The 13372-nt window shown below is 31.6% G+C and overlaps 1 protein-coding gene across 1 annotated transcript in view; it reads left to right on the top strand.

Moving 5' to 3' along the window:
- Lgr4 (Leucine-rich repeat-containing G protein-coupled receptor 4) overlaps nucleotides 1–13372 on the top strand; it is a 154548-nt gene that overhangs the window by 140209 nt on the left and 967 nt on the right. The window contains exons 17-20 of the mRNA XM_088049831.1: nucleotides 10081–10337; nucleotides 10575–10806; nucleotides 10857–10969; nucleotides 11023–11157. Of these exons, the coding sequence (XP_087905957.1) occupies nucleotides 10081–10337; nucleotides 10575–10806; nucleotides 10857–10969; nucleotides 11023–11157 (737 nt within the window). The remainder of the gene's footprint in view (nucleotides 1–10080; nucleotides 10338–10574; nucleotides 10807–10856; nucleotides 10970–11022; nucleotides 11158–13372) is intronic.

Here is a 13372-nt window from a genome sequence, read left to right as displayed (position 1 = left end):
TGTGACAAGTTACTCTTCTTAAGTTATTTATGAACTGTGTCAAATGTCAAAATTATAGAGCCAAAAAAACAAATTTTAGAAATTTTTAGGTTTAGAGCCAAACTGAAACTTCCAAATTTGGCATTGAAGGCTCTAATTTCTGCTATTTTCAAACTACAAAATTGCAATTTTGGGAAATTATTAACTTAGGCTTGTTTATAAACTCAACAAATGTCAAAATTATAGAGCCAAAAAAACAAATTTTAGAAATTTTTGTTTTTTTGATTTAAAGCAAAATTTCAAGTTTTACGTTGACGACTTTAAATTTAAAAATTTTCAACTTAGAAAAATAAAATTGTGGCAAATAACTCTTTTTAAGTTATTTATGAACTGTGTCAAATGTCAAAATTATAGAGCCAAAAATACAAATTCTCGAATTTTTTACGTTTAGGGCCAAACTAAAACTTCCAAATTTGGCATTGAAAGCTCTAATTTCGGTTATTTTCAAACTACAAAATTGCAATTTTGGGAAATTACTAATTTAGGCTTTTTTAAAAACTATGTCAAACGTCAAAATTATAGAGCCAAAATAACAAATTTTAGAAATTTTTACATTTTGGGTTACAATTAAACTTCCAAATTTAACATTTAGGGCTATAATTTCGGCCATATTTAACCTACAATATTGAAATTTTGGGAAATTACTAATTTAGGCTTGTTAAAGAACTGTGTCAAATGTCAACATTATAGAGCCAAAAATACAAATTTTAGAATTTTTTATTTTTAGAGTCAAAGCAAATTTTTCAAATTTTACAACGACGACTGTAATTTTGGAAATTTTCAACTTAGAAAAATGAAATTGTGGCAAATTACTCTTTTTAAGTTATTTATGAACTGTGTCAAATGTCAAAATTATAGAGCCAAAAATACAAATTCTCGAATTTTTTACGTTTAGGGCCAAACTGAAACTTCCAAATTTGGCATTGAAAGCTCTAATTTCGGTTATTTTCAAACTACAAAATTGCAATTTTGGGAAATTACTAATTTAGGCTTTTTTAAAAACTATGTCAAACGTCAAAATTATAGAGCCAAAATAACAAATTTTAGAAATTTTTACATTTTGGGTTACAATTAAACTTCCAAATTTAACATTTAGGGCTATAATTTCGGCCATATTTAACCTACAATATTGAAATTTTGGGAAATTACTAATTTAGGCTTGTTTAAGAACTGTGTCAAATGTCAACATTATAGAGCCAAAAATACAAATTTTAGAATTTTTTATTTTTAGAGTCAAAGCAAATTTTCCAAATTTTACATTGACGACTGTAATTTTGGAAGTTTTTAACTTGGAAATATGAAATTGTGACAAGTTACTCTTCTTAAGTTATTTATGAACTGTGTCAAATGTCAAAATTATAGAGCCAAAAAAACAAATTTTAGAAATTTTTAGGTTTAGAGCCAAACTGAAACTTCCAAATTTGGCATTGAAGGCTCTAATTTCTGCTATTTTCAAACTACAAAATTGCAATTTTGGGAAATTATTAACTTAGGCTTGTTTATAAACTCAACAAATGTCAAAATTATAGAGCCAAAATAACAAATTTTAGAAATTTTTGTTTTTTTTGATTTAAAGCAAAATTTCAAGTTTTATATTGACGACTTTAAATTTAAAAATTTTCAACTTAGAAAAATAAAATTGTGGCAAATAACTCTTTTTAAGTTATTTATGAACTGTGTCAAATGTCAAAATTATAGAGCCAAAAATACAAATTCTCGAATTTTTTACGTTTAGGGCCAAACTGAAACTTCCAAATTTGGCATTGAAAGCTCTAATTTCGGTTATTTTCAAACTACAAAATTGCAATTTTGGGAAATTACTAATTTAGGCTTTTTTAAAAACTATGTCAAACGTCAAAATTATAGAGCCAAAATAACAAATTTTAGAAATTTTTACATTTTGGGTTACAATTAAACTTCCAAATTTAACATTTAGGGCTATAATTTCGGCCATATTTAACCTACAATATTGAAATTTTGGGAAATTACTAATTTAGGCTTGTTAAAGAACTGTGTCAAATGTCAACATTATAGAGCCAAAAATACAAATTTTAGAATTTTTTATTTTTAGAGTCAAAGCAAATTTTTCAAATTTTACAACGACGACTGTAATTTTGGAAATTTTCAACTTAGAAAAATGAAATTGTGGCAAATTACTCTTTTTAAGTTATTTATGAACTGTGTCAAATGTCAAAATTATAAAGCCAATCAGACAAATTTTAAATTTTTTCTTTTAGAGTCACAGCAAATTTTTCAAATTTTACACTACACATTGTAACTTTGAAAGTTTTTGACTTACAAAAATGAAATTTTGACAAATTACTCTACTTGACTTATTTATAAACTGTATTAAATGTCAAAATTATAGAGCCAAAAACAAAAATTTTAGAAACTTAAGAAACTTCCAATTTTTTTTATAAAAGTTTGTAACTCTGGTAATTTCAATGCGACAGTAATCAAATTTGAGGAAGTTACTAACTTAAACCCAGTTATTAACTATCCTAATTTTAAAAATTGTAGAATAAAGGCGACAGATTTTAGAAATTTAAATTTTTTGAATGAATTTCAGAAAATTTTTATTAAGGGTTGTAACTCCACTAATTTTAACACCACAGCAAACAAATTTGGCAAGGTTAATAATTGTCATTTGTTTAGCAACTGGGCAAAATTGCAAAATTATACGCCCAACAGAAAAAAAAAATAAAAATTTTTATATTGAGAATAATCTAAAAAATTTTGAAAAATGTGTTATCAAGTGTAACTTTGGTAATTTTAGCACCACAGCCATCAAATTTAGGGAGCGTAGTTACTTGGGTCTACTCATAAACTGTGTTAACTGACAAAATTGTAAGTCAAACTAGATACATTTTGGATTTTTTTTATTTTGAAGATTTTGAAGAACAACTCTGGTAATTTTAACGCCACAGCAATGAATTTTAGGGAGGTTATTAATTTAGACCTAGTTACTAAATGATCCAATTTTTAAAAGTATCGAGCACAAAAGAACGATTTTAGGAATTTAAATTTTTTGGATAAATCAAAATCTGCGAAAAAGAAATTGTAGGGCTTGTAACGTTGGTAATTTTAACATCACACTAATGAAATTTCGACTGGTTGTTAATTTAACCTCGATAATTAAATCTACCAAATTCTAAAACAATAGTGCCAAAGAGTCAAATTTTGAAATTTTCAAAATAAGGTCGAACCAAAAATACATTTAACAGCTTGTAAGAGAAATCGAAAGCTTCAAAAATTTGAGCATTTTTTTTAGAATTTTTGAAAATTTCGATGTCACCTATGATTAAATAATTGTATCACCCTGTATCTACACATTTTCATTAAAATTCTGTTTTCCCAAGCACCCTGCGATGAATACGAATGAAAGCAGTGAAAATAGAGCTCGTATCACATAAAATTGATTTTGTCAGCCATCAAGGTCACGCTAGCTACCAACGTAATTAATTTGATCAAGCATCAAGCAAAAGTCTCCGGAGATCTCGTCGAAAAGCACGTTAAAAAGGAAATTACAAAGACCGCCACTTTTTGCCAGCCCTTCATCAAACGAATTGAAGTGAAGTTGGCAACCTTCGGCCGAAGTCATTGATTAAGTAGGTTGGCAGCACTTATAATATTAAATTAAACGAAAGTAAACAGTTTATTTCTTTTATGACGTCACGAAGATTTCAACTTACGTGTCGTGTTTATCATTTCCATTTTCGTTAACGCAACTTCTAATTTAATAATTAAGTATTGTCGGCTTAATTGCGCTGTCAGCTGAGATAATTGACAAGTGAGCATTTTTCTTGCTTGTTTTATCGAAATTAACGACTCATCAAGTTGTCGTGCAATTAAAATTTAATTCGTTTTTATTTGCTGGAGTTTGCAAAGCGCAAGTAGAGTGAGTAATATCCTGTCATGTTATTTTTTGCTGGTAAAGACTCGGGTAATGAGCTATGGAGACGTATAAAATATACGTTTTCTACAAGTTTTACGAAACGGATGCGAAAAGTAGTGAAGGATTTATGATGGGGACTTTTTTTGATGTACAATGGACGATTTTCGCGCTCTACTTGGGGCGAAGTTCATTAAGTTCGAAATTAGTTCGGGTTTCAAAGAAAATGGTACAAAGAGCGGATTAGGAGATTGTTAAAAATTATTTTAAGATATTCAAGGGTTTGGGCGTTTCACCTCGTATTATTATTATAAAATAAGAGAAAATTTTTGTTCTCAAAATGAAAAAATCCAAAATTTGTCTGTTTAGCACTATTGTCAAAAATTTATTAGTGTGGTGTTAAAATTACCAGAGTTACAAGCCCTCAAAATTTTTCACGGATTTTGATTTATCCAAAAAATTTAAATTTTTAAAATCGCCCGTTTATACTCGATAATTTTGAAAATTGGAACATCTAGTAATTAGGTCTAAATTAATTACCTCCCCAAATTTCATTGCTGCGACGTTAAAATTACCAGAGTTGTTAAGCTTCAATCTTTTTTTGAAAATTTTCCGCATTTATTATAATTATAAAATTAGGGAAAATTTTCATTCTCAAAATCAAAAATATCCAAAATTTGTCTGTTTAGCACTATTGTGCTAAAATTTATTAATGTGGTGTTAAAATTACCAGAGTTACAAGCCCTCAAAATTTTTCGTGGATTTTGATTTATCCAAAAAATTTAAATTTCTAAAATCGCCCGTTTATGCTCGATAATTTTGAAAATTGGAACATCTAGTAATTAGGTCTAAATTAATTACCTCCCCAAATTTCATTGCTGTGACGTTAAAATTACCAGAGTTGTTGAGCTTCAATTTTTTTTTGGAAATTTTCCGCATTTATTATAATTATAAAATTAGGGAAAACTTTCATTCTCAAAATAAAAAATATCCAAAATTTGTCTGTTTAGCACTATTGTGCTAAAATTTATTAATGAGGTGTTAAAATTACCAGAGTTACAAGCCCTCAAAATTTTTCGCGGATTTTGATTTATCCAAAAAATTTAAATTTCTAAAACCGCCCGTTTTTGCTCGATAATTTTGAAAATTGGAACATCTAGTAACTAGGTCTAAATTAATTACCTACCCAAATTTCATCGCTCCGACGTTAAAATTACCAGAGTTGTTGAGCTTCAATTATTTTTTTTGGAAATTGTCGACATCTGCAAAATAAAAAATCCACAATTGATCTGGTATGACTTACAATTTTGTCATTTGACACAGTTAATAAGTAACCCCAAATAACCACGTTTCGCAAATTTGATTGCTGTGGTGCTAAAATTACCAAAGTTACAGTTTTTTCAAAATTTTTTAGTTCATCCTCAATTTTTTTTCCGTTTGACGTAGAATTTTGAAATTTGGCACAGTTCTAGACTAGGTCTAAACACGCAACCTCCCTAAATTTGTTAGTTGTTTACGTAAAAATTACCAGAATTACAGGACTAAACAAATTCACATTTTTCCTGAAATTTTTGGTCCACCCTCAAAATAAAAAAATCACATTTTGACTCTTTCGTTTGATGTAAAATTTTAAAAATTAGCACAGTTCTAGACTAGGTCTAAACACGCAAGCTCCCTAAATTTGGTAGTTGTTTCGTTGAAATTACCAGAATTACAGAACTAAACAAATTCACATTTTTCCAGAAATTTTTGGTCCACCCTCAAAATCAAAAAATCAAATTTCGACTCTTCCATTTGATGTAGAATTTTGAAATTTGGCACAGTTCTAGACTAGGTCTAAACACGCAACCTCCCTAAATTTGGTAGTTGTTTACGTAAAAATTACCAGAATTACAGGACTAAACAAATTCACATTTTTCCTGAAATTTTTGGTCCACCCTCAAAATAAAAAAATCACATTTTGACTCTTTCGTTTGATGTAAAATTTTAAAAATTAGCACAGTTCTAGACTAGGTCTAAACACGCAACCTCCCTAAATTTGGTAGTTGTTTACATAAAAATTACCAGAATTACAGGATTAAACAAATTCACATTTTTCCTGAAATTTTTGGTTCACCCTCAAATTAAAAAAATCAAATTTTGACTCTTCCATTTGATGTAGAATTTTGAAATTTGGCACAGTTCTAGACTAGGTCTAAACACGCAACCTCTCTAAATTTGGTAGTTGTTTCGTTGAAATTACCAGAATTACAGTACTAAACAAATCCACATTTTTCCAGAAATTTTTGGTCCACCCTCAAAATCAAAAAATCAAATTTTGACTCTTCCATTTGACGTAGAATTTTGAAATTTGGCAGAGTTCTAGACTAGGTCTAAACACGCAACCTCCCTAAATTTGGTAGTTGTTTCATTAAAATTACCAGAATTACAGTACTAAACAAATTCACATTTTTCCAGAAGTTTTTGGTCCACCCTCAAAATAAAAAAATCAAATTTCGACTCTTCCATTTGATGTAGAATTTTGAAATTTGGCACAGTTCTAGACTAGGTCTAAGCACGCAACCTCCTTAAATTTGGTAGCTGTTTCGTTAAAATTACCAGAATTACAGTACTAAACAAATTCACATTTTTCCATAAATTTTTGTTCCATTCTCAAAAAAAAAATCAAATTTCGACTCTTCCATTTGACGTAGAATTTTGAAATTTGGCACAACTTTAGACTAGTTCTAAACACGCAACCTCCCTAAATTTGGTAGTTGTTTCGTTAAAATTACCAGAATTACAGAACTAAACAAATTCACATTTTTCCAGAAGTTTTTGGTCCACCCTCAAAATAAAAAAATCAAATGTTGACTCTTCCGTTTGATGTAAAATTTTAAAAATTAGCACAGTTCTAGACTAGGTCTAAACACGCAACCTCCTTAAATTTGGTAGTTGTTTCGTTAAAATTACCAGAATTACAGTACTAAACACACTCAGATTTTTCCAGAAGTTTTTGGTCCACCCTCAAAATAAAAAAATCAAATTTTGATTCTTCCGTTTGACGCAGAATTTTGAAATTTGGCACAGTTCTAGACTAGATCTAAACACGCAACTTCTTTAAATTTGGTAGTTGTTTCGTTGAAATTACCAGAATTACAGTACTAAACAAATTCACATTTTTCCAGAAATTTTTGGTCCACCCTCAAAATCAAAAAATCAAATTTCGACTCTTCCATTTGATGTAGAATTTTGAAATTTGGCACAGTTCTAGACTAGGTCTAAACACGCAACCTCCCTAAATTTGGTAGTTGTTTACGTAAAAATTACCAGAATTACAGGACTAAACAAATTCACATTTTTCTTGAAGTTTTTGGTCCACCCTCAAAATAAAAAAATCAAATTTCGACTCTTCCATTTGATGTAGAATTTTGAAATTTGGCACAGTTCTAGACTAGGTCTAAGCACGCAACCTCCTTAAATTTGGTAGCTGTTTCGTTAAAATTACCAGAATTACAGTACTAAACAAATTCACATTTTTCCATAAATTTTTGTTCCATTCTCAAAAAAAAAATCAAATTTCGACTCTTCCATTTGACGTAGAATTTTGAAATTTGGCACAACTTTAGACTAGTTCTAAACACGCAACCTCCCTAAATTTGGTAGTTGTTTCGTTAAAATTACCAGAATTACAGAACTAAACAAATTCACATTTTTCCAGAAGTTTTTGGTCCACCCTCAAAATAAAAAAATCAAATGTTGACTCTTCCGTTTGATGTAAAATTTTAAAAATTAGCACAGTTCTAGACTAGGTCTAAACACGCAACCTCCTTAAATTTGGTAGTTGTTTCGTTAAAATTACCAGAATTACAGTACTAAACACACTCAGATTTTTCCAGAAGTTTTTGGTCCACCCTCAAAATAAAAAAATCAAATTTTGATTCTTCCGTTTGACGCAGAATTTTGAAATTTGGCACAGTTCTAGACTAGATCTAAACACGCAACTTCTTTAAATTTGGTAGTTGTTTCGTTGAAATTACCAGAATTACAGTACTAAACAAATTCACATTTTTCCAGAAATTTTTGGTCCACCCTCAAAATCAAAAAATCAAATTTCGACTCTTCCATTTGATGTAGAATTTTGAAATTTGGCACAGTTCTAGACTAGGTCTAAACACGCAACCTCCCTAAATTTGGTAGTTGTTTACGTAAAAATTACCAGAATTACAGGACTAAACAAATTCACATTTTTCTTGAAGTTTTTGGTCCACCCTCAAAATAAAAAAATCAAATTTCGACTCTTCCATTTGATGTAGAATTTTGAAATTTGGCACAGTTCTAGACTAGGTCTAAGCACGCAACCTCCTTAAATTTGGTAGCTGTTTCGTTAAAATTACCAGAATTACAGTACTAAACAAATTCACATTTTTCCATAAATTTTTGTTCCATTCTCAAAAAAAAAATCAAATTTCGACTCTTCCATTTGACGTAGAATTTTGAAATTTGGCACAACTTTAGACTAGTTCTAAACACGCAACCTCCCTAAATTTGGTAGTTGTTTCGTTAAAATTACCAGAATTACAGAACTAAACAAATTCACATTTTTCCAGAAGTTTTTGGTCCACCCTCAAAATAAAAAAATCAAATGTTGACTCTTCCGTTTGATGTAAAATTTTAAAAATTAGCACAGTTCTAGACTAGGTCTAAACACGCAACCTCCTTAAATTTGGTAGTTGTTTCGTTAAAATTACCAGAATTACAGTACTAAACACACTCAGATTTTTCCAGAAGTTTTTGGTCCACCCTCAAAATAAAAAAATCAAATTTTGATTCTTCCGTTTGACGCAGAATTTTGAAATTTGGCACAGTTCTAGACTAGATCTAAACACGCAACTTCTTTAAATTTGGTAGTTGTTTCGTTGAAATTACCAGAATTACAGTACTAAACAAATTCACATTTTTCCAGAAATTTTTGGTCCACCCTCAAAATCAAAAAATCAAATTTCGACTCTTCCATTTGATGTAGAATTTTGAAATTTGGCACAGTTCTAGACTAGGTCTAAGCACGCAACCTCCTTAAATTTGGTAGCTGTTTCGTTAAAATTACCAGAATTACAGAACTAAACAAATTCACATTTTTCCAGAAGTTTTTGGTCCACCCTCAAAATAAAAAAATCAAATTTCGACTCTTCCATTTGACGTAGAATTTTGAAATTTGGCACAACTCTAGACTAGGTCTAAACACGGAACCTCCCTATAATTTGGTAGTTGTTTCGTTAAAATTACCAGAATTACAGTACTAAACAAATTCACATTTTTCCAGAAGTTTTTGGTCCACCCTCAAAATAAAAAAATCAAATTTCGACTCTTCCATTTGATGTAAAATTTTGAAATTTGGCACAGTTCTAGACTAGGTCTAAACACGCAAACTCCCTAAAATTTGGGAATTGTTTCGTGGAAATTACCAGAGTTATGGTACTAAACAAATTCACATTTTTCCAAAAATTTTTGGTCCACCTTTAAAATAAAAAAATCAAATTTTGACTCTTCCGTTTGACGTAAAATTTTGAACTTTGGCACAGTTCTAGGCTAAATCTAAACACGCGACCTCCTTAAATTTGGTTTCTGTGGCATTGAACTTACCAGAGTTACAAGCCTTTGAGTATCAAACTGAACGAAAATGCAACATCCGCCCTGAAAATTACCACGAAATTCTGCTACTTAACGGATTTTCCGGTGATTTTCCGTCGCCCCATTCCACCCTATTGATTATGAAAAACAAATACAAAGAAGTAATCAGCGGGACGTAACAGGTGCGCGTATGAATATTTCCAAATGAAAACAAATTAAATTACAAGAGAACTGGGTCGAAAAATAACGCGCAAAACCCCAAGACCGTCCTCGCCCTCTTCCTCCCCAAAAAGAAGTTTCCAGTAATTTATGGTCGTTGTCGTTTTTTCTCTATGGCACTCTGCCTTTCGTCACGAATTTACATGCAATCGCGCTGAGGGATAAAGTCGTATTATGTGTTTACATAAATGTATGGCCTCTCCGCCGATTCCCTCAGGACGCTCGCTGAATGCTGAACTTTGAATCCGCATTTTATAAGTCGGGAAGACGGGAATTCAATTCTGTCGTTTGAATGTTAGTTTAATCGCAGGCACTTGCAGGCTTTCTCAGCACCCTCTCCTGCGAGTCGTCCGTCCTCATCCTGACATTGGTGACCTGGGACCGCTTTGTTTCCGTGACGCAGCCGCTGGCCAGAAAGCAGCCGTCCCCGAAAGCCGCCGCCTTCACCCTCGTCGTCCTGTGGGGGCTGGCGGCGGCGGTGGCCCTCGCCCCCCTCTCCAACGGCTACTTCGGCGACGAATTCTACGGCAACAACGGCGTGTGTCTGCCGCTGCACATACACGACCCTTATGCCATGGCAAGTATGGTCCCTGGAGCCGGATCGCAATTTTGCAGACATATTTTACGCTTTGTTGCGACGTCGTCAAATGCAGCGCCTGTCATAGAAATGCGCGTTTTATTAAAATTTGATTAAAGTGGGACGCCTGAATGAGATTTTGTATCGAGGGCGCAACAAAGCAAAACTCATGTCTTCGGATTTTAATAAAAATCCGACACAGGTGCAATAAAACAGCTGAAATAACACACTTTACAGGGGTGGGAGTACTCCGCCGCTATGTTCATGCTGGTCAACGCAATGGCCTTGACCTTCATCTGCTACGCCTATCTTCGCATGATCAACGAAATCAAAGCCAGTGGCGTCGCGTGCCGCTCGACCCGCCAAAGCCAGGAGCGCGACAAAGTCGCGCAAAGATTCGGGATTATTGTGCTGACGGACTGTCTCTGTTGGGTCCCCGTCATCGTCGTGAAGTTGGTAGCACTTGCAGGTAAATCCCCCCCCTAGACAGTCGCACCAACCGCTAAGTGTTGCCAACAGGTTACGACATTCCCCCGGATGTGTACGCGTGGTTGGCTATCTTCATTTTGCCGATCAATTCGGCGCTGAATCCGGTCCTGTACACGTTGACGACGACGGTGTTTAAGAAACAGGTCCGTATTGAGGGAGGGGTTTGGTGGGTTTTAACTGATTTTTTCTTGTTTAGATGAGGAAGGTTATTAATTCTTGTATTCGGAAGAAGAGGAGCGATGTGCAGCATTCCGCGTCTGAGTCAGGGTTCAGTTTGAGCTTCGGAGTGTTTCCGAAAGGGGGAAGTACCAGGAGGATTCTGACCTACAGGGTACGGGCAGCAGCAAAAGAAATGAGCTCGAATTTGCTAATGCGCGCTATGTTTTTTTACACAGCCGTGGATTGATAACATTTTAAATGGCCATAATTTAGTTATTTGTTGTCGAACGTGAATTTTGAACTCGGATTTGGAATCTGCGTTTGCTCCAAATTAAGCGAGAAATCGATTGCAGAAATTTGAAAAATGAAAATTTACTATACGTAATTTTGAACGTGCTTAACTCACTTATTTATTGCCGTACGTCAACTTCGAGCACAGTTTTGAACTCTGCGCGAAATTCTGCGTTAAATGAGCTCAAAAACTTATAAGTTTGCTCAAAAAATAAGCGATAACTTGATCGCAGAAGTTTGACAGAAATTTGAAAATTAAATCGACTATCCGAAACTGTGAACAGACATAACTCAGTTATTTGTTATACTTGAATTTCGAACTCGCACAAATAACTTTTTCAAAAAATTTTATACGAAATAAAAAACAAAAGTTTTAAAAAAATTATCTAAAATTCGTAACTGTCGTAATTTTTGACATTTTGCAGTGAAATTTGGGAAGATTACAGACTTTTGCATGTTTATTAACTATGCAAAATTACAAAATTATGGCACAAATAAACTCAAATTTTGGAAATTTTTATACGACAAAAACCAAAAGTTTTGAAAATTAATTAATTAAACTAAAATTTGTAACTCTGGTAATTTTTGACATTTTGCAATAAACTTTGGGGAAATTACTGCTTGTGACCAGTTAATTAACTGTGCAAAATTACAAAATTATAGGACAAAAAACTCGAATTTTGGAATTTTAATATGAAAATGAACCAAAAGTTTTAAGATTTTTAACTAAAATTCGTAATTCTGGTAATTTTTGAGATTTTGCAATGACATTTGGGGAGATTACAGCTTGTGACCTGTTTATTCACTGTGCAAAATTACAAAATTATGGCACAAAAAACTCGAATTTTGGAGTTTTATTATGAAAATGAACCAAAAGTTTTAAAGATTTTTAACTAAAATTCGTAATTCTGGTAATTTTTAAGATTTTGCATTGAAATTTAAGGAGATTGCAGATTTTGACATGTTTATTAACTGTGCAAAATTACAAAATTATAGGACAAAAAACTGAAATTTTGGAAATTTAATATGAAAATCAACCAAAACTTTTAAGATTTTTAACTAAAATTCGTAATTCTGGTAATTTTTAAGAGTTTGCAATGAAAATTAAGGAGATTACAGATTTTGAGATGTTTCTTAACTGTGCAAAATTACAAAATTATAGGACAAAAAACTCGAATTTTGGAAATTTAATATGAAAATCAACCAAATGTTTTGAAGATTTTTAACTAAAATTCGTAACTTTGATAATTTTTGAGATTTTGCAATTAAATTTGGGGAGATTACAGCTTGTGACCTGTTTATTAACTGTGTAAAATTACAAAATTATGGCACAAAAAACTCGAATTTTGGAGTTTTAATATGAAAATGAACCAAAAGTTTTAAAGATTTTTAACTACAATTCGTAATTCTGGTAATTTTCAAGATTTTGCAATTAAATTTAAGGAGATTACAGATTTTGACATGTTTATTAACTGTGCAAAATTACAAAATTTTGGCACAAAAAACTTGAATTTCAGAAAATTTTATACGACAGAAACCAAAAAAATTGAGCATTTTTAACTAAAATTCGTAACTTTGGTAATTTTTAAGATTTTGCAATTAAATTTGGGGAGATTGCAGATTTTGACATGTTCATTAATTGTGCAAAATTACAAAATTATGGCACAAAAAACTCAAATTTTGGAAATTTAATATGAAAAAGAACCAAAAGTTTTGAAGATTTTTAACTAAAATTCGTAATTCTGGTAATTTTTAAGATTTTGCAATGAAATTTAAGAAGATTGCAGATTTTGCCATGTTTATTAATTGTGCAAAATTACAAAATTATGGCACCAAAAACTAAAATTTTGGAAATTTTTTATACGAAGACGAACCAAAAATTTTTTAACTAAAATTCGTAACTCTGGTAATTTTTGACTTTTTACAATAAAATTTGTGAAGACTACAGGTTTTCACATAATTATTAACTGTGCAAATCACAAAATGATGGCACAAAAACTCAAATTTTGAAAACTTTTATACGAAAATTTGACTCTCTGGCGAGTACCCAAAACTTCAAATGGGCATTAATCAGTTATTTGTCAACGTACGTTAAA

Source organism: Gnatocerus cornutus, chromosome 1 (assembly GCF_029298725.1).
Source record: "Gnatocerus cornutus isolate USDA-ARS CGAHR chromosome 1, icGnaCorn1.1, whole genome shotgun sequence".
NCBI lineage: Eukaryota > Metazoa > Arthropoda > Insecta > Coleoptera > Tenebrionidae > Gnatocerus > Gnatocerus cornutus.
Note: the sequence above shows the minus strand (reverse complement) of the source record. Positions and strands in the feature narration are given on the sequence as shown.